Source organism: Amia ocellicauda, chromosome 11 (assembly GCF_036373705.1).
Source record: "Amia ocellicauda isolate fAmiCal2 chromosome 11, fAmiCal2.hap1, whole genome shotgun sequence".
Lineage (NCBI taxonomy): Eukaryota > Metazoa > Chordata > Actinopteri > Amiiformes > Amiidae > Amia > Amia ocellicauda.
The window spans coordinates 17440952-17462103 of record NC_089860.1 but is presented as its reverse complement, the minus strand read 5'-3'; the positions used below and the strand labels follow the sequence as shown (position 1 = coordinate 17462103).

Below are 21152 nucleotides of genomic sequence, written 5' to 3'. Positions count from 1 at the left end.
TCCCAGTTTTCCAGGGCTCCTCCTCGCTGGAAACAAACGCACATAATACTGGAGGCTTTGTTAGTCTAAGAGAGAACGCCATTGTGCAGCGCAGATGACTGTGTTAGCATGGACTGTATGTAAAAGAAAATGGTCATACCTTCATCGTTTCAATAGATCATAAACATTGGATTATAATTTTTCGCATGGACTTCAGTAGAAATGATTTCATCGGGCCAAAGGGGATTTATTTGGATATGTTTCGCGTCTCTTCTGCTGCCTTGCTGTTGGGATGTTGTATCGGGACAGATCATTTACTCCGTTGCAGAGGAGGTAAACCAGGGGGCCTTTGTAGGGAATCTAGCCAAGGATTTGAATCTCAATGTCCAGGAATTGGAGTCGCGTAAGTTTCATGTTGTATCAGGATATAACACGAAGTATTTTGAGGTCAATTTAAAAACAGGTTTTCTTTATGTGAATGACAACATCGACAGAGAGGCGCTTTGTCCGAATACTCCCACCTGCTCTTTAAATTTAGAAGCAATTGTGAATAATCCATTGAATATATACCGTGTTCATGTAATTATTTTAGATGTTAATGACAATTCGCCCATCTTTCCAGCGAAATCACAGCACGTAAATATTGCCGAAAACACTCTACCAGGGGGGAGATTCCTATTACTCAGTGCTGATGATGCAGACATTGGTACAAATGCTGTTAGCACTTACAAACTCAATCCTAACGAATATTTCTCACTGAATGTACAAAGCGAAGACGATCAGAGTGTGTCTGCGGAGTTAGTGCTGCAGAAAGCTTTAGACCGAGAGAAACAGCCTGTGATCCATCTAGTGCTGACTGCTGTTGATGGGGGGAAACCACCCCGGTCTGGGACCTCGCAGGTCATTGTAAATGTCTTGGATGTCAATGACAACAGGCCAGTTTTCAGCAAACCACTGTATAAAGTCAGTGTTGTAGAAAACGTTAAGCATGGAACATTAGTAATCAAGCTAAATGCGACTGACTTGGACGAGGGCATAAATGGACAAATAGTTTATTCATTCAGTAATCATAAACTGAAAGATATAATAGATATGTTTGATATAAATCCAGAAACTGGTGATATAACCGTTAAGGGAGACATTGACTTCGAGAACATTAACGCGTATGACATTCGCGTTCAGGCTCAAGACAAAGGCACTCCCCCAATGGCCTCACAGTGCAAAGTTTTGTTGGAGGTTTTAGATGTTAATGACAACGCCCCAGAAATATCGATAACACCACTTTTAGACACTGTAAAGGAAGATGCAAATATTGGCACGGTCATTGCTTTAATTACTGTTATGGATAAAGATGGGAGTAAAAATGGGAATGTGCATTGTGATGTTTCTGACGGCGTTCCTTTCAAACTGCAGTCATCCTATAAGAACTATTACTCTTTAGTGGTCGGGGGGGCGCTGGACCGAGAGAGCGCTTCTCAGTACAATGTCACCATCACAGCAGCGGATGAAGGGACCCCTCCTCTCTCCAGCACCAGCGTTATTACTGTACACGTTTCAGATGTGAACGACAACGCGCCGCGCTTTATAAAACCTGTTTATGAAGTGTATGTGAAGGAGAACAACCCAGTAGGCGCGGTTATACACACTGTGTCTGCGTTTGATCCGGATTTAGATGACAATGCCCGAGTGACTTATTCTTTACTGGAGAATTCCAACACAGGAGTTCCAGTTTCTACTGCAGTGAATGTGAACTCTGTCAGTGGAGATATATACAGCATGCAGACTTTTAATTATGAGGAGGTGAAAACGTTCCAGTTTCAGGTTCAGGCCACTGATGCCGGTGTCCCTCCACAAAGCAGCAACGTCACTGTGAGCGTTTTTATCCTGGATGAGAATGACAACAGCCCCGGGATCCTGCCTCCCTACTCTGAGCACGGCTCTGGTAACACTGAGCACATCCCTTATTCTGCTGAAGCGGGATACTTTGTGGCGAAGATCAGGGCTGTGGATGCGGATTGTGGATACAATGCGCTGCTTTCTTATCACATTGTTGAGCCCAAGAGAACGGATCTGTTCCGAATCAGCACCAGCACTGGAGAAATAAGGACTAAGAGACGTCTGAGTGAGAATGACTTGAAAACGCATCCATTGGTCATTCTGGTTTCTGACAGCGGAGAGCCATCCTTATCGGCCACCGTGTCTATTGATGTCGTTGCTGTCGAGAGCGCGGCTGAAATGCAGTCAGAGTTTCGTCATGTGCAAAAGAAGGAGGACGGGTTTTCTCATTTAAATCTCTATTTGCTCATCGCGGTTGTCTCAGTGTCAGTGATATTTGTGCTGAGTCTCCTCAGTTTAATAGTTGTGAAATGCCACAGGAGGGATGACAGTTTCAGCGGGTACAGCCCCCCAATGATCACCACACACCCTGACGGGAGCTGGTCTTACTCTAAAACTACTCAGCAGTATGACGTGTGTTTCAGCTCAGACACCCTGAAGAGTGACGTCGTGGTGTTTAACTCTCCGTTTCCGCCTCAAGATGGGGATCTGATTAGTATTACTGGGACTGACACTCTGAAAGGACATCGGGCGGTGTCCCAAACATATGAGGTAAGCAAATTTAGTATCGGAATATATATTTTTAAATTAACATTTCTTGCTTTCTCAATACGTATTTTTATCATGTTAATCGTTAACGTCAGTACATGGCTTTCAGTATCTAAACGCATCGATTTTTCTGTAGCTTCATACAAAATACATATAAACAAACGCATGTCTGCCGTGGAAGTAGATCAAATATATCAGACGTTATTGTACATGTTAACAAGAGGTTTGAATGTTTTGTAGTGGTGAGTTATCTTTCTGAATGATGCATCTTAAGTGTCGATATTGAGGACTTCATCACAGTTCTCTAGTTAGGGTGAAACGAAAACCCCAATCATTACACATGTTTAATATGTGAGTGCGTTTTAGGATTTTAATACATAGTCATCATCATTTTTGTTAGTCTCGTTTCTGCATCTTATCCATATATCTGCCTGAATGCTTCTTTACCCGCCTTTCTTTCTTGATATATAGTATAGTATTATAAATAATCATTATATATTTACAACATATTTAAATGTATCTCTCAAAAGGCTAAACGCTTATAATGTAGTATACTGTAGCTGTAAGAACATAAGTGCTGAATAGATTAAACTGATTCCTCTCACCTCAATAGGTATTATTATTATTATTATTATTATTATTATTATTATTATTATTATTATTATTAGTAGTAGTAGTAGTAGTAGTAGTAGTAGTAGTAGTAGTAGTAGTATTGTTTTTATTATTTTATTATTAATTGTAGTAGTAGTAATATTATAATAATTTAATAAAACTGAAGATATTACCTTTCTTTTCAAAAAGTCATGTTATATAATCATGAATTCATTTACTGGTTGCTTATGATGCTTTTTCAGTTATTTTAAGCTTCCCACAACATGCATGTAAAGAGCTTTACCTGAGTGTGCACACGTACTTATATTCTGTTAATTAAGATTGCATCGATTTTAAATATTAAAGATTGCGAACTTTGGGGTAGTTCTGCCGTCACCCGCTAATTAAAAATGTTGTACATCAAAATAAATGCTAACTTATTTTATTGTGAAATAGGAAATGTGATTTATTTGTTCCCCCCTCATATAAACGTGTATGTTGTCACAGATCATAATACAAATATACGTTTTACTTCATCTTACCTGTAGAAGGACATTATCGTTAATAAAAAAATAGACAGTATGATATTAAGTTTTCTTATGGTGATGTTGGTTTCATTGACTTCCTCAGTAATACACACGGTGTCGCTATTGACCAGCGACTGGCAGATTAGGATCCCAGTTTTCCAGGGCTCCTCCTCGCTGGAAACAAACGCACATAATACTGGAGGCTTTGTTAGTCTAAGAGAGAACGCCATTGTGCAGCGCAGATGACTGTGTTAGCATGGACTGTATGTAAAAGAAAATGGTCATACCTTCATCGTTTCAATAGATCATAAACATTGGATTATAATTTTTCGCATGGACTTCAGTAGAAATGATTTCATCGGGCCAAAGGGGATTTATTTGGATATGTTTCGCGTCTCTTCTGCTGCCTTGCTGTTGGGATGTTGTATCGGGACAGATCATTTACTCCGTTGCAGAGGAGGTAAACCAGGGGGCCTTTGTAGGGAATCTAGCCAAGGATTTGAATCTCAATGTCCAGGAATTGGAGTCGCGTAAGTTTCATGTTGTATCAGGATATAACACGAAGTATTTTGAGGTCAATTTAAAAACAGGTTTTCTTTATGTGAATGACAACATCGACAGAGAGGCGCTTTGTCCGAATACTCCCACCTGCTCTTTAAATTTAGAAGCAATTGTGAATAATCCATTGAATATATACCGTGTTCATGTAAATATTTTAGATGTTAATGACAATTCGCCCATCTTTCCAGCGAAATCACAGCACGTAAATATTTCGGAATCTACTCCACCAGGGGGGAGATTCCTATTACTCAGTGCTGATGATGCAGACATTGGTACAAATGCTGTTAGCACTTACAAACTCAATCCTAACGAATATTTCTCACTGAATATACAAAGCGAAGACGATCAGAGTGTGTCTGCGGAGTTAGTGCTGCAGAAAGCTTTAGACCGAGAGAAACAGCCTGTGATCCATCTAGTGCTGACTGCTGTTGATGGGGGGAAACCACCCCGGTCTGGGACCTCGCAGGTCATTGTAAATGTGCTGGATAATAATGACAACAGTCCAGTTTTCAGCAAACCACTGTATAAAGTCAGTGTTGTAGAAAACGTTTCATATGGAACTTTGGTAATGAAGCTAAATGCGACTGACTTGGACGAGGGATTGAACAGCAAACTAGTGTATTCATTTAGTAATCAGAAACACAAATCTATTAGTGATGTATTCGACATCAACCCTGATAATGGTGAAATCACAGTTAAGGGTTACCTTGACTATGAATACTACAATGTTTATGAAATTCGCGTTCAGGCTCAAGACAAAGGCACTCCCCCAATGGCCTCACAGTGCAAAGTTTTGGTGGAGGTTTTAGATGTTAATGACAACGCCCCAGAAATATCGATAACACCACTTTTAGACACTGTAAAGGAATATGCAAATATGGGCACGGTCATTGCTTTGATTACTGTTATGGATAAAGATGGAAATAAAAATGGGAATGTGCATTGTGATGTTTCTGACGGCGTTCCTTTCAAACTGCAGTCATCCTATAAGAACTATTACTCTTTAGTGGTCGGGGGGGCGCTGGACCGAGAGAGCGCTTCTCAGTACAATGTCACCATCACAGCAGCGGATGAAGGGACCCCTCCTCTCTCCAGCACCAGCGTTATTACTGTACACGTTTCAGATGTGAACGACAACGCGCCGCGCTTTATAAAACCTGTTTATGAAGTGTATGTGAAGGAGAACAACCCAGTAGGCGCGGTTATACACACTGTGTCTGCGTTTGATCCGGATTTAGATGACAATGCCCGAGTGACTTATTCTTTACTGGAGAATTCCAACACAGGAGTTCCAGTTTCTACTGCAGTGAATGTGAACTCTGTCAGTGGAGATATATACAGCATGCAGACTTTTAATTATGAGGAGGTGAAAACGTTCCAGTTTCAGGTTCAGGCCACTGATGCCGGTGTCCCTCCACAAAGCAGCAACGTCACTGTGAGCGTTTTTATCCTCGATGAGAATGACAACAGCCCTGGGATCCTGCCTCCCTACTCTGAGCACGGCTCTGGTAACACTGAGCACATCCCTTATTCTGCTGAAGCGGGATACTTTGTGGCGAAGATCAGGGCTGTGGATGCGGATTGTGGATACAATGCGCTGCTTTCTTATCACATTGTTGAGCCCAAGAGAACGGATCTGTTCCGAATCAGCACCAGCACTGGAGAAATAAGGACTAAGAGACGTCTGAGTGAGAATGACTTGAAAACGCATCCATTGGTCATTCTGGTTTCTGACAGCGGAGAGCCATCCTTATCGGCCACCGTGTCTATTGATGTCGTTGCTGTCGAGAGCGCGGCTGAAATGCAGTCAGAGTTTCGTCATGTGCAAAAGAAGGAGGACGGGTTTTCTCATTTAAATCTCTATTTGCTCATCGCGGTTGTCTCAGTGTCAGTGATATTTGTGCTGAGTCTCCTCAGTTTAATAGTTGTGAAATGCCACAGGAGGGATGACAGTTTCAGCGGGTACAGCCCCCCAATGATCACCACACACCCTGACGGGAGCTGGTCTTACTCTAAAACTACTCAGCAGTATGACGTGTGTTTCAGCTCAGACACCCTGAAGAGTGACGTCGTGGTTTTTAACTCACCGTTTCCGCCTCAAGATGGAGATCTGATTAGTATTACTGGGACCGACACTCTGAAAGGAAATCGGGTGATGTCCCAAATGTATGAGGTAAGCACACTGGAGGCAGTGTTAAACCTCATTTTATATTTTAATTTCATTTAATTGTATTCATAATGTCACTGCTGATTTTTGTCTCTTGTATGCATCTGTAATTATTGCATTTTCCAATCGTATTTCATTCTGAAACTTACCGTGAACAGGTTGGAATTTTCATAATTTTCTAAACGAAGTGGTTCATAATTTGACACCGTATTTCGCTGTATGGATCCCAAACACAAGGTTACTTGTAATTAATGATTGCACTTGTACTTTGCTTTTAATTCATTTGATGTAATAAGAAGCCTCGTAGTCGTACTACTACTACTACTACTACTACTACTACTACCTATACTAGTATGACTTAAGATAATATTAATTTAAAATATGACAATTTTATAGTAATACTTTGTTAACGTTTTGAACAATACAAATATAATCATTGCGTTAATAGGTAGGTTTATATTAGTAATTAATTAATCAATTGTATTCCTGTACCTCGATTAAATAGTTTGGAATTTTAAAGAATTAGGAAGGCACTGTACTTGTCCACACTAATGTTATATTTTGTTTCTGTGTTGATTCCCTATGCATTCAGCATGCACCCTGATTATTTTTGTTTTCTGTACGCCTTTTCCTGCATAGACAAGTTACGTGGATGCATTATATTTAATTATTTCATAAATAACTATCTGAAACCACCAGAACATTTGAGGATGTAAAACATTCTAGATTTTCATCATTTATTAAATTTTACACACGGTGTCGCTGTTGACCATCAAAGGGCAAGAAAGGATTCCAGATTTCCAGGGCTCCTCCTTATATTAGAAAGAGAAATCGCCCAGCACAACACACAGCACTGAAAGCTTTGTTTAAGACTGGAGAGGATTGTGCGGAGTAGATGACTGTGTCTTCTTGCTTTTTATTTGAAAATAAATGTTTTCTCTTTGGGTATTTCTATGAGAGGACCATTTGGATTTCATGTTTTCCCACGGACTAATACAGACATGATTTCATCAGGCCAAAGAGGATATATTTGGATGTATTTGCAATTCCTTCTGCTGCTTTGCTGTTGGGATGTTGTTTCTGGACAGATCGTATACTCGGTTTCAGAGGAGGTAAACCAGGGGACCTTTGTGGGGAATATTGCGAAAGATCTGAATCTCAGTCTCCAGGAACTGGAGTCGCGTATGTTTCATATTGTATCTGGAAACAACAAGAAGTATTTTGAGGTAAATTTAAAAACTGGTATTCTCTATGTAAACGAAAAAATCGACAGAGAGGAGGTGTGCGCAAACGCTCTATCGTGCTCTTTACATTTTGAAGCCATTGTAAATGTGCCTTTGAATCTATATCGCGTTCAAATTAATATTTTAGATGTTAATGACAATTCGCCCATATTTCCTGCGAAATCTCAGCACGTAAATATTGCAGAGTCTACTCTACCAGGAGGGAGATTCCCGTTAATCAGTGCTGATGATGCGGACGTAGCTTCAAATGCTGTTAGTACTTACAAGCTCAGTCCTAATGAATATTTCTCTGTGGATGTGCAGAGCGGCGGTGATCAGAGTGTGTCTGCGGAGTTAGTGCTGCAGAAAGCTTTAGACCGAGAGAAACAGCCTGTGATCCATCTAGTGCTGACTGCTGTTGATGGGGGGAAACCACCCCGGTCTGGGACCTCGCAGGTCATTGTAAATGTCTTGGATAATAATGACAACAGTCCAGTTTTTAGTAGTCCACTTTATAAAGTAAATATTGTTGAAAACGTTGAGCATGGCACATTAGTAATCAAGCTAAATGCAACAGACTTAGACGAAGGAATAAATGGACAAATTATTTACTCATTCAGTAATCATAGACTGAAAGATATAATAGATATTTTTGACATCAATCCAGAAACTGGTGAAATAACGGTAAAAGGCGATATTGACTTCGAGAGCAACAGTGTTTATGAAATCCGCGTCCAGGCTCAAGACAAAGGCCATACTCCAATGGCCTCACACTGTAAAGTGTTGGTTGAAGTTATAGATGTTAATGACAACGCACCAGAAATATCCTTAACATCACTAGTGGGCACTGTGAAAGAAGATGCTAATGTAGGCACGGTCATTGCTTTAATAACAGTGTTGGATAAGGATGGGAGTAAAAATGGAAATATACATTGTGAACTTTCTGCTGGCGTTCCTTTCAAACTGCAGTCATCCTATAAGAACTATTACTCTTTAGTGGTCGGGGGGGCGCTGGACCGAGAGAGCGCTTCTCAGTACAATGTCACCATCACAGCAGCGGATGAAGGGACCCCTCCTCTCTCCAGCACCAGCGTTATTACTGTACACGTTTCAGATGTGAACGACAACGCGCCGCGCTTTATAAAACCTGTTTATGAAGTGTATGTGAAGGAGAACAACCCAGTAGGCGCGGTTATACACACTGTGTCTGCGTTTGATCCGGATTTAGATGACAATGCCCGAGTGACTTATTCTTTACTGGAGAATTCCAACACAGGAGTTCCAGTTTCTACTGCAGTGAATGTGAACTCTGTCAGTGGAGATATATACAGCATGCAGACTTTTAATTATGAGGAGGTGAAAACGTTCCAGTTTCAGGTTCAGGCCACTGATGCCGGTGTCCCTCCACAAAGCAGCAACGTCACTGTGAGCGTTTTTATCCTGGATGAGAATGACAACAGCCCCGGGATCCTGCCTCCCTACTCTGAGCACGGCTCTGGTAACACTGAGCACATCCCTTATTCTGCTGAAGCGGGATACTTTGTGGCGAAGATCAGGGCTGTGGATGCGGATTGTGGATACAATGCGCTGCTTTCTTATCACATTGTTGAGCCCAAGAGAACGGATCTGTTCCGAATCAGCACCAGCACTGGAGAAATAAGGACTAAGAGACGTCTGAGTGAGAATGACTTGAAAACGCATCCATTGGTCATTCTGGTTTCTGACAGCGGAGAGCCATCCTTATCGGCCACCGTGTCTATTGATGTCGTTGCTGTCGAGAGCGCGGCTGAAATGCAGTCAGAGTTTCGTCATGTGCAAAAGAAGGAGGACGGGTTTTCTCATTTAAATCTCTATTTGCTCATCGCGGTTGTCTCAGTGTCAGTGATATTTGTGCTGAGTCTCCTCAGTTTAATAGTTGTGAAATGCCACAGGAGGGATGACAGTTTCAGCGGGTACAGCCCCCCAATGATCACCACACACCCTGACGGGAGCTGGTCTTACTCTAAAACTACTCAGCAGTATGACGTGTGTTTCAGCTCAGACACCCTGAAGAGTGACGTCGTGGTTTTTAACTCTCCGTTTCCGCCTCAAGATGGAGATCTGATTAGTATTACGGGGACTGACACTCTTAAACAGACTCAAGCAATGTCTCAAACCTTGGAGGTAAGGAAACGTCCGATATAGTGTTTTTTTTCCAGTTGAATTGCATCTTAATTTGTGAGTTGATTATGAGGCTGTCTGATCTTCATGTAGTTTGTTGGTGATGCTATTCCTTTGATTTGTTTCTAGTCGTATTGAGGAAGTTACATGCAGGCAGCGACTTATCGTGACATACATGGGATGTTCTGTTTTGTTTAAATAATTTGGCTTTGATTATGGCTTTACTTTATATTTCTTTGTTAATTTTTTTTATTTTAGTGTCCAACCAAACACTCTCTAACAGATTTTAACAGACTGAAATCCTTGGGGAACAGTTAAAGTAGGCATAACTTATATTTCGCAAATTTGAATCTGGATAGACAGATGTTATATTTTACAATTATGACAAAGGACATTGTGGCAATATGCTGGACCCTAACTTACAGTTGAACACACTTTTTTAAAGTGAAACACTCTCGACCACCTGGCGTGTTCTGTGTTTTGTAAAGTGCTTGGATTTTGACTATATTGCGCAAATGCAGGTACGCTTATGTTTTGTAAGAGGCCTGGATAGGGGCATCTGCCTATTAATAAATAAATACATACATACATACATACATACATACTATAAATGTAGATGCTTCATTCTGTTTAATATGTACTGTAGAGTGCTGATACGTATTTGCTTTAGATAACGACCATGAATAGCGTATTTACATCACCTTCGTGATCATCATCACAACCGATACCGGAATCAGCCTCTTTTAAACATTGTATGTCTACAGCAGTTCCAATGTGTTCTCATATTCTGCTTGTAGATATATTTTTTATAAAGTCCACACGGTGTCGTTGTTCACCAACAAAGTGAACTGAGCCAGTGTTTCCAGGGCTCCTCCTTAATATGTGAGAAGGGAAAAGATACGCACAAATGACAGAGGGCTTTGTTGCAGTGAGATGCAGAATGGCCGTGTGGGGTAGATGACTGCTGTTGTCAGCCTTTATTTCCACTGCTTTGGATGTTGTCGGTTTATTCAGCATTTGGACCATTCCGATTCATATTTCGATTGATACCTTCTTAGAAAATGATTTCGTTCGACCAAAGGGGACCTGTTTGGATATGTTTTGCGCTTGTGTTGCTGATTCGTTTAGGGGATCGTGTTTCTGGACAGATAATGTACTCCGTTTCAGAGGAGGTAAATCAGGGGACCTCAGTAGGAAACATAGCTAAGGATTTGAATCTGAATATTCAAGAACTGGAGTCGCGCATGTTCCAGATTGTGTCCGGATCCAAGAAGAAATATTTCGAGGTAAATTTAAAAACTGGCATTCTCTTTGTTAATGAAAACATCGACCGAGAGGAACTGTGTCCTAATGCCCCGTCTTGTGCTTTGAATTTAGAAGCAATTGTCAATCTGCCTTTGAATGTATTCCGTGTGGAAGTTAATATCTTAGATATAAATGACAATTCCCCCGCGTTTTCTGCTGAATCGCAATATATAAACATTTCAGAATCGACATATCCAGGAGTGAGGTTTCCATTGCTCAGTGCCAGTGATCCTGATGTAGGCAGTAACTCTGTAAAGACATATAAACTGAGTCCAAATGATCATTTCTCTGTGGATGTGCAGAGCGGCGGTGATCAGAGTGTGTCTGCGGAGTTAGTGCTGCAGAAAGCTTTAGACCGAGAGAAACAGCCTGTGATCCATCTAGTGCTGACTGCTGTTGATGGGGGGAAACCACCCCGGTCTGGGACCTTGACTATTGTAGTAAATGTATTGGATAATAATGACAACACTCCAGTGTTCAGCAGTCCATTGTATAAAGTCCGTGTATATGAAAATCTTAAATATGGAACATCGATAATAACGCTTAATGCAACAGACCTCGATGAAGGTGTAAATGGACACATTGTTTATTCGTTTAGTAGTCATGGTCAAAGAAACATTATTGACACATTTGCAATAAATGCTGAAACTGGGGAAATCTCAGTTAAAGGAGAAATTGATTATGAAAAGAACAGCGTTTATGAAATCCGTGTTCAGGCTCAGGATACAGGCCAGATCCCTATGGCTTCACATTGCAAAGTGCTGGTTGAAGTTGTTGATGTTAATGACAATGCACCAGAAATAGCAGTAACTTCACTTTTTAACACTGTAAAAGAGGATGCTAATACAGGAACAGTGATTGCTTTAATAACTGTTCTGGATAAGGATGACGGCAAAAACGGGGCTGTACAGTGTAAAGTTTCTCATGATGTTCCTTTCAAACTGCAGTCATCCTATAAGAACTATTACTCTTTAGTGGTCGGGGGGGCGCTGGACCGAGAGAGCGCTTCTCAGTACAATGTCACCATCACAGCAGCGGATGAAGGGACCCCTCCTCTCTCCAGCACCAGCGTTATTACTGTACACGTTTCAGATGTGAACGACAACGCGCCGCGCTTTGCAGCGCCTGTTCTGGAAGTGTATGTGAAGGAGAACAACCCAGTAGGGTCAGTGATATATACGGTGTCCGCGATCGATCCGGATTTAAATGAAAATGCACAAGTAACATATTCTTTATTAGAGACATCTACCAACGGAATGTCTGCTGCAGTTGTAATTAGCGTGAATTCTGCAAGTGGCGATGTTTACAGCATGCAGACTTTTAATTATGAGGAGGTGAAAACGTTCCAGTTTCAGGTTCAGGCCACTGATGCCGGTGTCCCTCCACAAAGCAGCAACGTCACTGTGAGCGTTTTTATCCTGGATGAGAATGACAACAGCCCCGGGATCCTGCCTCCCTACTCTGAGCACGGCTCTGGTAACACTGAGCACATCCCTTATTCTGCTGAAGCGGGATACTTTGTGGCGAAGATCAGGGCTGTGGATGCGGATTGTGGATACAATGCGCTGCTTTCTTATCACATTGTTGAGCCCAAGAGAACGGATCTGTTCCGAATCAGCACCAGCACTGGAGAAATAAGGACTAAGAGACGTCTGAGTGAGAATGACTTGAAAACGCATCCATTGGTCATTCTGGTTTCTGACAGCGGAGAGCCATCCTTATCGGCCACCGTGTCTATTGATGTCGTTGCTGTCGAGAGCGCGGCTGAAATGCAGTCAGAGTTTCGTCATGTGCAAAAGAAGGAGGACGGGTTTTCTCATTTAAATCTCTATTTGCTCATCGCGGTTGTCTCAGTGTCAGTGATATTTGTGCTGAGTCTCCTCAGTTTAATAGTTGTGAAATGCCACAGGAGGGATGACAGTTTCAGCGGGTACAGCCCCCCAATGATCACCACACACCCTGACGGGAGCTGGTCTTACTCTAAAACTACTCAGCAGTATGACGTGTGTTTCAGCTCAGACACCCTGAAGAGTGACGTCGTGGTTTTTAACTCTCCGTTTCTGCCTCAAGATGGGGAACTTATTAGTATTAATGGGACTGACTCCTGTAAAAGAAATCGCGAACGATTCCAAAATATCGAGGTAAGAGCAACCATTATCACTGTATATTTTATGTCGTATGATGTATAAATATTGTCAGTTTTTGTCACCCGGTTTCACAGTATATTATCATCGTTCAGTTTGTTCCAGCAAGTCGTACATATAATGAAACGTCAGCAAAGGAATAACCACGTTTACAATAATACATATGAATTTGTTATTGTGATGTTTAATAATCATAATAATCATAATGATAATAATAATAATAATAATACAGACTATGACCAGCTCCATCTGAATTTTAATTCCGTAAATTATATACGTATGTTTTTGTTTTTTTGTTCTTCATCGATTTGTAATATTTCCTGTTTGATAGACTTATTCTGACATGAGATGTATCATTGTACACTGCAGGTGTCTTTGCCATTATAAATTATATTTGCACTGTATAGTGCCGTTAACCGTTATGTTTTCTGCTAAATATACACAATGAAGTTGGGATTTGAATGAGGTTTTTTGAGCTGCAATTCTTTTCTCTGTATACTTGATTGTTAATATTTGTGAGTTTATTCTTGCATTATGTTTGGGGATAATGAGTCTACTTTATTTGTATGTCTTATTTACATTAACAACAAGCACTTTCTGAACGTAATTTGCTGTCATGAATCTATTATTGTGGCACATTAGTAGTATATTTACACCCTACATGTCTTGAATATTATATTAATGAAAGGTAAACTTTCTTTCCTTTCCTGAACATAATTTTAAAGGTTCCAGAATTAGCTTCTGATCTGTAATCATGCATTGTATTACATGGTATTGTTTGAGATGTACACTTACTAAACAAATGCATCGACCTCTGCACGTAAAATATTATGATGGTACGTTTTGTATAGATTTTCACGCGGCCTCTTAAGGATATTTTGTATTTACCAATTTTCCAGTATAGTGCCGGTGTTTCTCCTAATATTCCAGCACAATACCGGTGTTAAAATGGACACAAAATGAACAAAAGAGTTTACCTATCTTTGTCACACTTTTCTTTACAGAGTAGGTCCTAGATTTACTTTATTTAGATGCAAACGCTCATCCATAGTATATATTAGGTAGGAGAGAAAAGTAACCGAATTTTCATACTGTTCTTTAGCACATGGTGTCGCCGTTGACCATCAAAGTAGAAATTTAATTCAGCTTTTCTGGGCTCCTCCTAGTTTGCGAAAGGACGTACTGATTACACAGGTCTTTGTTACAGTAAGACGCAGAATGATTGTGCGGCACAGATGACTATTTGCTGGATTTGTCGATTTCTGCATTTATGGATATACTGGGCTGATATTCTTTGCAGTTTTGCTGAATTCTAGACTGGTTAAAAATACTGTACAACGATGACTTTGTCATACCAAAAAGATCTGTGGATTTATTTTATGCTGCTGCTCTCCTGTTTGGATCTGGCTTATGGACAAATATCTTATTCCATCCCGGAGGAGGCAAAGCAAGGGACATTTGTGGGAAATATAGCAAAGGATATCAACCTCAATGTTCAAGAATTGGAATCGCGCAGGTTTCAGATTGTTTCCGGATCCAAGAAGAAGTATTTTGAGGTGAATTTTAAAACTGGTATTCTCTATGTGAATGAACGGATCGACAGAGAGGAGCTGTGTCCTAACACTGCGACATGCAGGGTGAATTTGGAGGCTATTGTTAACATGCCTTTGAATCTTTTTCGCATTGAAGTCAATATTTTAGATATAAATGACAATTCACCATCATTTCGTGAGAAATCACAGAATGTAAACATTACCGAGTCTGCATTCTTGGGACTTAGGTTTCCACTGCGTAGTGCCAGTGATCCAGATATAGGCAGCAACTCGATAAAAACATACAATCTGAGTCCAAATGATCATTTCTCTGTGGATGTGCAGAGCGGCGGTGATCAGAGTGTGTCTGCGGAGTTAGTGCTGCAGAAAGCTTTAGACCGAGAGAAACAGGCTGTGATCCATCTAGTTCTGACTGCTGTTGATGGGGGGAAACCACCCCGGTCTGGGACCCTGCAGATAGTTGTGAATGTTTTAGATATCAATGATAACGCTCCAGTGTTTAAGAGTTCACTGTACAAAGTGAGAGTATTTGAAAACGCAGTTTACGGAACATCAGTAATCACTCTTAATGCAACTGATTTAGATTCTGGATTAAATGGTGAAATCGTGTACTCTTTTATTAACCAGGAAAATGAAAGGGTCTTGGAGGCTTTTGCCATTGATAGAAGAACTGGTGAAATTACGGTTAAAGGGAATTTGGATTTTGAGGAAGGCAGTGCTTATGAAATTCGTGCACAAGCTGAAGACAAAGGCCAATCTCCATTGGCTGCCCATTGCAAAGTACTGATTGAAGTTATAGATGTTAACGATAACGTCCCAGAGATAGCGGTTACATCTCTATTAAGCACTGTAAAAGAAGACGCTAGTGTAGGCACGGTGTTAGCTTTGATAACTGTATTAGATAGTGATGCAGGAAAGAACGGAATTGTGCACTGTCGCCTCTCCGATTCGGTTCCTTTCAAACTGCAGTCATCCTATAAGAACTATTACTCTTTAGTGGTCGGGGGGGCGCTGGACCGAGAGAGCGCTTCTCAGTACAATGTCACCATCACAGCAGCGGATGAAGGGACCCCTCCTCTCTCCAGCACCAGCGTTATTACTGTACACGTTTCAGATGTGAACGACAACGCGCCGCGCTTTATAAAACCTGTTTATGAAGTGTATGTGAAGGAGAACAACCCAGTAGGCGCGGTTATACACACGGTGTCTGCGTTTGATCCGGATTTAGATGACAATGCCCGAGTGACTTATTCTTTACTGGAGAATTCCAACACAGGAGTTCCAGTTTCTACTGCAGTGAATGTGAACTCTGTCAGTGGAGATATATACAGCATGCAGACTTTTAATTATGAGGAGGTGAAAACGTTCCAGTTTCAGGTTCAGGCCACTGATGCCGGTGTCCCTCCACAAAGCAGCAACGTCACTGTGAGCGTTTTTATCCTGGATGAGAATGACAACAGCCCCGGGATCCTGCCTCCCTACTCTGAGCACGGCTCTGGTAACACTGAGCACATCCCTTATTCTGCTGAAGCGGGATACTTTGTGGCGAAGATCAGGGCTGTGGATGCGGATTGTGGATACAATGCGCTGCTTTCTTATCACATTGTTGAGCCCAAGAGAACGGATCTGTTCCGAATCAGCACCAGCACTGGAGAAATAAGGACTAAGAGACGTCTGAGTGAGAATGACTTGAAAACGCATCCATTGGTCATTCTGGTTTCTGACAGCGGAGAGCCATCCTTATCGGCCACCGTGTCTATTGATGTCGTTGCTGTCGAGAGCGCGGCTGAAATGCAGTCAGAGTTTCGTCATGTGCAAAAGAAGGAGGACGGGTTTTCTCATTTAAATCTCTATTTGCTCATCGCGGTTGTCTCAGTGTCAGTGATATTTGTGCTGAGTCTCCTCAGTTTAATAGTTGTGAAATGCCACAGGAGGGATGACAGTTTCAGCGGGTACAGCCCCCCAATGATCACCACACACCCTGACGGGAGCTGGTCTTACTCTAAAACTACTCAGCAGTATGACGTGTGTTTCAGCTCAGACACCCTGAAGAGTGACGTCGTGGTTTTTAACTCTCCGTTTCCGCCTCAAGATGGGGATCTGATTAGTATTACTGGGACTGACACTCTGAAAGGAAATAGGCTGATGTCCCAAATATATCAGGTAAGCACACTGGAGGCGGTGTCAAGTCTCATTATATATTTTAATGTCATTATGTTTTCATAATTGTAATAGTGATTTTTATTTATCGTATATAGCATACTTGTAACTATTGCATTTGCAATAGTTTTTCATACCGATGCTTAGCGTGAGGAGCATTGAACTTTGTTGTTCATTCATTCGTTGTAACAAGAAGCCTTTTAGTCGTACTACTGCTAACATAACAATAACTACTACAAGTGATATTTTGTTAAATACCGCTTTCAAAAATACGAAATGACAAATTACTTTAATACTAGTTAATTAACTGAATTCATGTCCTTCCTTTAAGCTGTTTGGAAGTTTAGAGTATTAGGATGGCGCTGTGCTTTTCCACACTAATGTAATGTTTTCTTTCTGTGCGGCTACCGTGATGCATTTATATATACACTGCATTAACACTCACTACATAGTTAAATATCGTATTTATTCATAACTGTGTCTAAAGCGAGGCTTGCGTTAACCCCCTTGTGAAGACGTTCTATATTTGCACATGGAATCTAACGTTTTACGTTTGTGAAAGAAAAGAAATTGTTTCTATCTCTTCCAGCAGTTAATAATCATATTTCCAGAGATAAAGTACATTATGTGTAGTTTTTTATTTAAGCTAACGACTAGTATGTATGTATGTATGTATGTATGTATGTATGTATGTATGTACGTATTTTGTTTATTTACTGAAAGAGGAATAATCTGAATCCATAAGAACATATAAGAATAAAAAATGCTCTAGATGTTCGACATTTATTAAATTATACACACGGTGTCGCTGTTGACCATCAAAGGGCAAGAAAGGATTCCAGATTTCCAGGGCTCCTCCTTATATTAGAAAGAGAAATCGCCCAGCACAACACACAGCACTGAAAGCTTTGTTTAAGACTGGAGAGGATTGTGCGGAGTAGATGACTGTGTCTTCTTGCTTTTTATTTGAAAATAAATGTTTTCTCTTTGGGTATTTCTATGAGAGGACCATTTGGATTTCATGTTTTCCCACGGACTAATACAGACATGATTTCATCAGGCCAAAGAGGATATATTTGGATGTATTTGCAATTCCTTCTGCTGCTTTGCTGTTGGGATGTTGTTTCAGGACAGATCGTATACTCGGTTTCAGAGGAGGTAAACCAGGGGACCTTTGTGGGGAATATTGCGAAAGATCTGAATCTCAGTCTCCAGGAACTGGAGTCGCGTATGTTTCATATTGTATCTGGAAACAACAAGAAGTATTTTGAGGTAAATTTAAAAACTGGTATTCTCTATGTAAACGAAAAAATCGACAGAGAGGAGGTGTGCGCAAACGCTCTATCGTGCTCTTTACATTTTGAAGCCATTGTAAATGTGCCTTTGAATCTATATCGCGTTCAAATTAATATTTTAGATGTTAATGACAATTCGCCCATATTTCCTGCGAAATCTCAGCACGTAAATATTGCAGAGTCTACTCTACCAGGAGGGAGATTCCCGTTAATCAGTGCTGATGATGCGGACGTAGCTTCAAATGCTGTTAGTACTTACAAGCTCAGTCCTAATGAATATTTCTCTGTGGATGTGCAGAGCGGCGGTGATCAGAGTGTGTCTGCGGAGTTAGTGCTGCAGAAAGCTTTAGACCGAGAGAAACAGCCTGTGATCCATCTAGTGCTGACTGCTGTTGATGGGGGGAAACCACCCCGGTCTGGGACCTCGCAGGTCATTGTAAATGTCTTGGATATCAATGACAACAGTCCAGTTTTTAGTAGTCCACTCCATAAAGTCAATGTTGTTGAAAACATTGCGTATGGAACATTAGTAACAAAAGTAAATGCAACAGACTTGGACGAGGGAGTAAACGGTCAAATAATCTACTCATTTAGTAATTATAAACTGAAAGATATAATAGATATTTTTGACATCAATCCAGAAACTGGTGAAATAACGGTAAAAGGCGATATTGACTTCGAGAGCAACAGTGTTTATGAAATCCGCGTCCAGGCTCAAGACAAAGGCCATACTCCAATGGCCTCACACTGTAAAGTGTTGGTTGAAGTTATAGATGTTAATGACAACGCACCAGAAATATCCTTAACATCACTAGTGGGCACTGTGAAAGAAGATGCTAATGTAGGCACGGTCATTGCTTTAATAACAGTGTTGGATAAGGATGGGAGTAAAAATGGAAATATACATTGTGAACTTTCTGCTGGCGTTCCTTTCAAACTGCAGTCATCCTATAAGAACTATTACTCTTTAGTGGTCGGGGGGGCGCTGGACCGAGAGAGCGCTTCTCAGTACAATGTCACCATCACAGCAGCGGATGAAGGGACCCCTCCTCTCTCCAGCACCAGCGTTATTACTGTACACGTTTCAGATGTGAACGACAACGCGCCGCGCTTTATAAAACCTGTTTATGAAGTGTATGTGAAGGAGAACAACCCAGTAGGCGCGGTTATACACACTGTGTCTGCGTTTGATCCGGATTTAGATGACAATGCCCGAGTGACTTATTCTTTACTGGAGAATTCCAACACAGGAGTTCCAGTTTCTACTGCAGTGAATGTGAACTCTGTCAGTGGAGATATATACAGCATGCAGACTTTTAATTATGAGGAGGTGAAAACGTTCCAGTTTCAGGTTCAGGCCACTGATGCCGGTGTCCCTCCACAAAGCAGCAACGTCACTGTGAGCGTTTTTATCCTGGATGAGAATGACAACAGCCCCGGGATCCTGCCTCCCTACTCTGAGCACGGCTCTGGTAACACTGAGCACATCCCTTATTCTGCTGAAGCGGGATACTTTGTGGCGAAGATCAGGGCTGTGGATGCGGATTGTGGATACAATGCGCTGCTTTCTTATCACATTGTTGAGCCCAAGAGAACGGATCTGTTCCGAATCAGCACCAGCACTGGAGAAATAAGGACTAAGAGACGTCTGAGTGAGAATGACTTGAAAACGCATCCATTGGTCATTCTGGTTTCTGACAGCGGAGAGCCATCCTTATCGGCCACCGTGTCTATTGATGTCGTTGCTGTCGAGAGCGCGGCTGAAATGCAGTCAGAGTTTCGTCATGTGCAAAAGAAGGAGGACGGGTTTTCTCATTTAAATCTCTATTTGCTCATCGCGGTTGTCTCAGTGTCAGTGATATTTGTGCTGAGTCTCCTCAGTTTAATAGTTGTGAAATGCCACAGGAGGGATGACAGTTTCAGCGGGTACAGCCCCCCAATGATCACCACACAACCTGAAGGGAGCTGGTCTTACTCTAAAACTACTCAGCAGTATGACGTGTGTTTCAGCTCAGACACCCTGAAGAGTGACGTCGTGGTTTTTAACTCACCGTTTCCGCCTCAAGATGGAGATCTGATTAGTATTACTGGGACTGACACTTTCAAACGGACTCAAGCAATGTCTCAGAACTTTGAGGTAAGAAAACATCTGACAGAGCCTATATTTAATGTAAATTGTGTGTGTGTATGTGTGTGTGTTTGTGTGTGTGTGTGTGTGTGTGTGAATATATATTGAATATATACATTTAGTAATATAGTATTCATACATATATGTCTATATATAGTAATTTGCATCTGATATATTTTACATTTGAAATGCATCTGCAATTGTAGTTAATGATGAGTTTCTTCTTTCAGCCGCCGTGGCTGTACTTCTGGCATGTCTGTCTGTCTGATGTTCTTGGAGTTATGCGTTGATGCGTATGGAATGATTGATTTCAATCCAAATTAATGAAGTTACAGGAAGGTAGAGGCTAATTGGCGCATACATGGGGTTTTGTATTGCTCAAGTTTATCTATTTGATTGTCTTTCTTTCATTCTTTTTTATTTTTTCTTTGTTTTCAACTAATCACTGTCTTAAAAACCTTATTGAAATCCTGGCTAAACAGTTTTTAATTGACATTGAAATGGTTATTGTTTATATTTACCCAAAGTTTAATCTGAAATTGACAGAATTTATAATAGGAGATTATGAAAATGTACATTGTGCCAATATGCTGGACCCCAGGTTACAATTGAACATACTTTGTGTAAATAAAATACTCTCGAATAGTTATACTTTTCGGTATTGTGAAAAGGGCTTTTATTTTTAATTGAATTGTGCAAATGCAGGGATTGTGGAAGATACTTGAATCTCTTATGTACTGTTGAGTGCGGATACG

General features: G+C 41.0%; 4 protein-coding genes across 9 annotated transcripts in view; all 4 read left to right on the top strand.

The window, feature by feature from the left end:
• The window catches only part of LOC136763045 (protocadherin alpha-C2), a 155939-nt gene that overhangs the window by 54666 nt on the left and 80121 nt on the right, over positions 1-21152 (top strand). Inside the window, exon 1 of one of the 6 annotated variants that reach the window (XM_066716752.1) lies at positions 61-2586. The exons of 3 other annotated variants lie outside the window; for them this stretch is intronic. In XM_066716752.1, the coding sequence (XP_066572849.1) occupies positions 202-2586 (2385 nt within the window). In that variant the 5' untranslated portion in view covers positions 61-201. Of the gene's footprint in view, positions 1-60; positions 2587-7295; positions 9816-17868; positions 20407-21152 lie in introns of those variants that run through there. 2 more of the 6 variants (XM_066716750.1, XM_066716749.1) reach the window with 2 other exon arrangements.
• On the top strand, positions 3908-7033 carry LOC136763496 (protocadherin alpha-2-like). Its single transcript, XM_066717544.1, has 2 exons — positions 3908-6435; positions 7022-7033. The coding sequence occupies exons 1-2, from the start codon at positions 4051-4053 to the stop codon at positions 7031-7033; spliced, it is 2397 nt and encodes a 798-aa protein (XP_066573641.1). The 5' UTR covers positions 3908-4050.
• On the top strand, positions 10738-14277 carry LOC136763492 (protocadherin alpha-8-like). The gene is made up of 2 exons (XM_066717539.1): positions 10738-13258; positions 14266-14277. The coding sequence occupies exons 1-2, from the start codon at positions 10874-10876 to the stop codon at positions 14275-14277; spliced, it is 2397 nt and encodes a 798-aa protein (XP_066573636.1). The 5' UTR covers positions 10738-10873.
• On the top strand, positions 14486-17329 carry LOC136763488 (protocadherin alpha-8-like). Its single transcript, XM_066717534.1, has 2 exons — positions 14486-16977; positions 17306-17329. The coding sequence occupies exons 1-2, from the start codon at positions 14602-14604 to the stop codon at positions 17327-17329; spliced, it is 2400 nt and encodes a 799-aa protein (XP_066573631.1). The 5' UTR covers positions 14486-14601.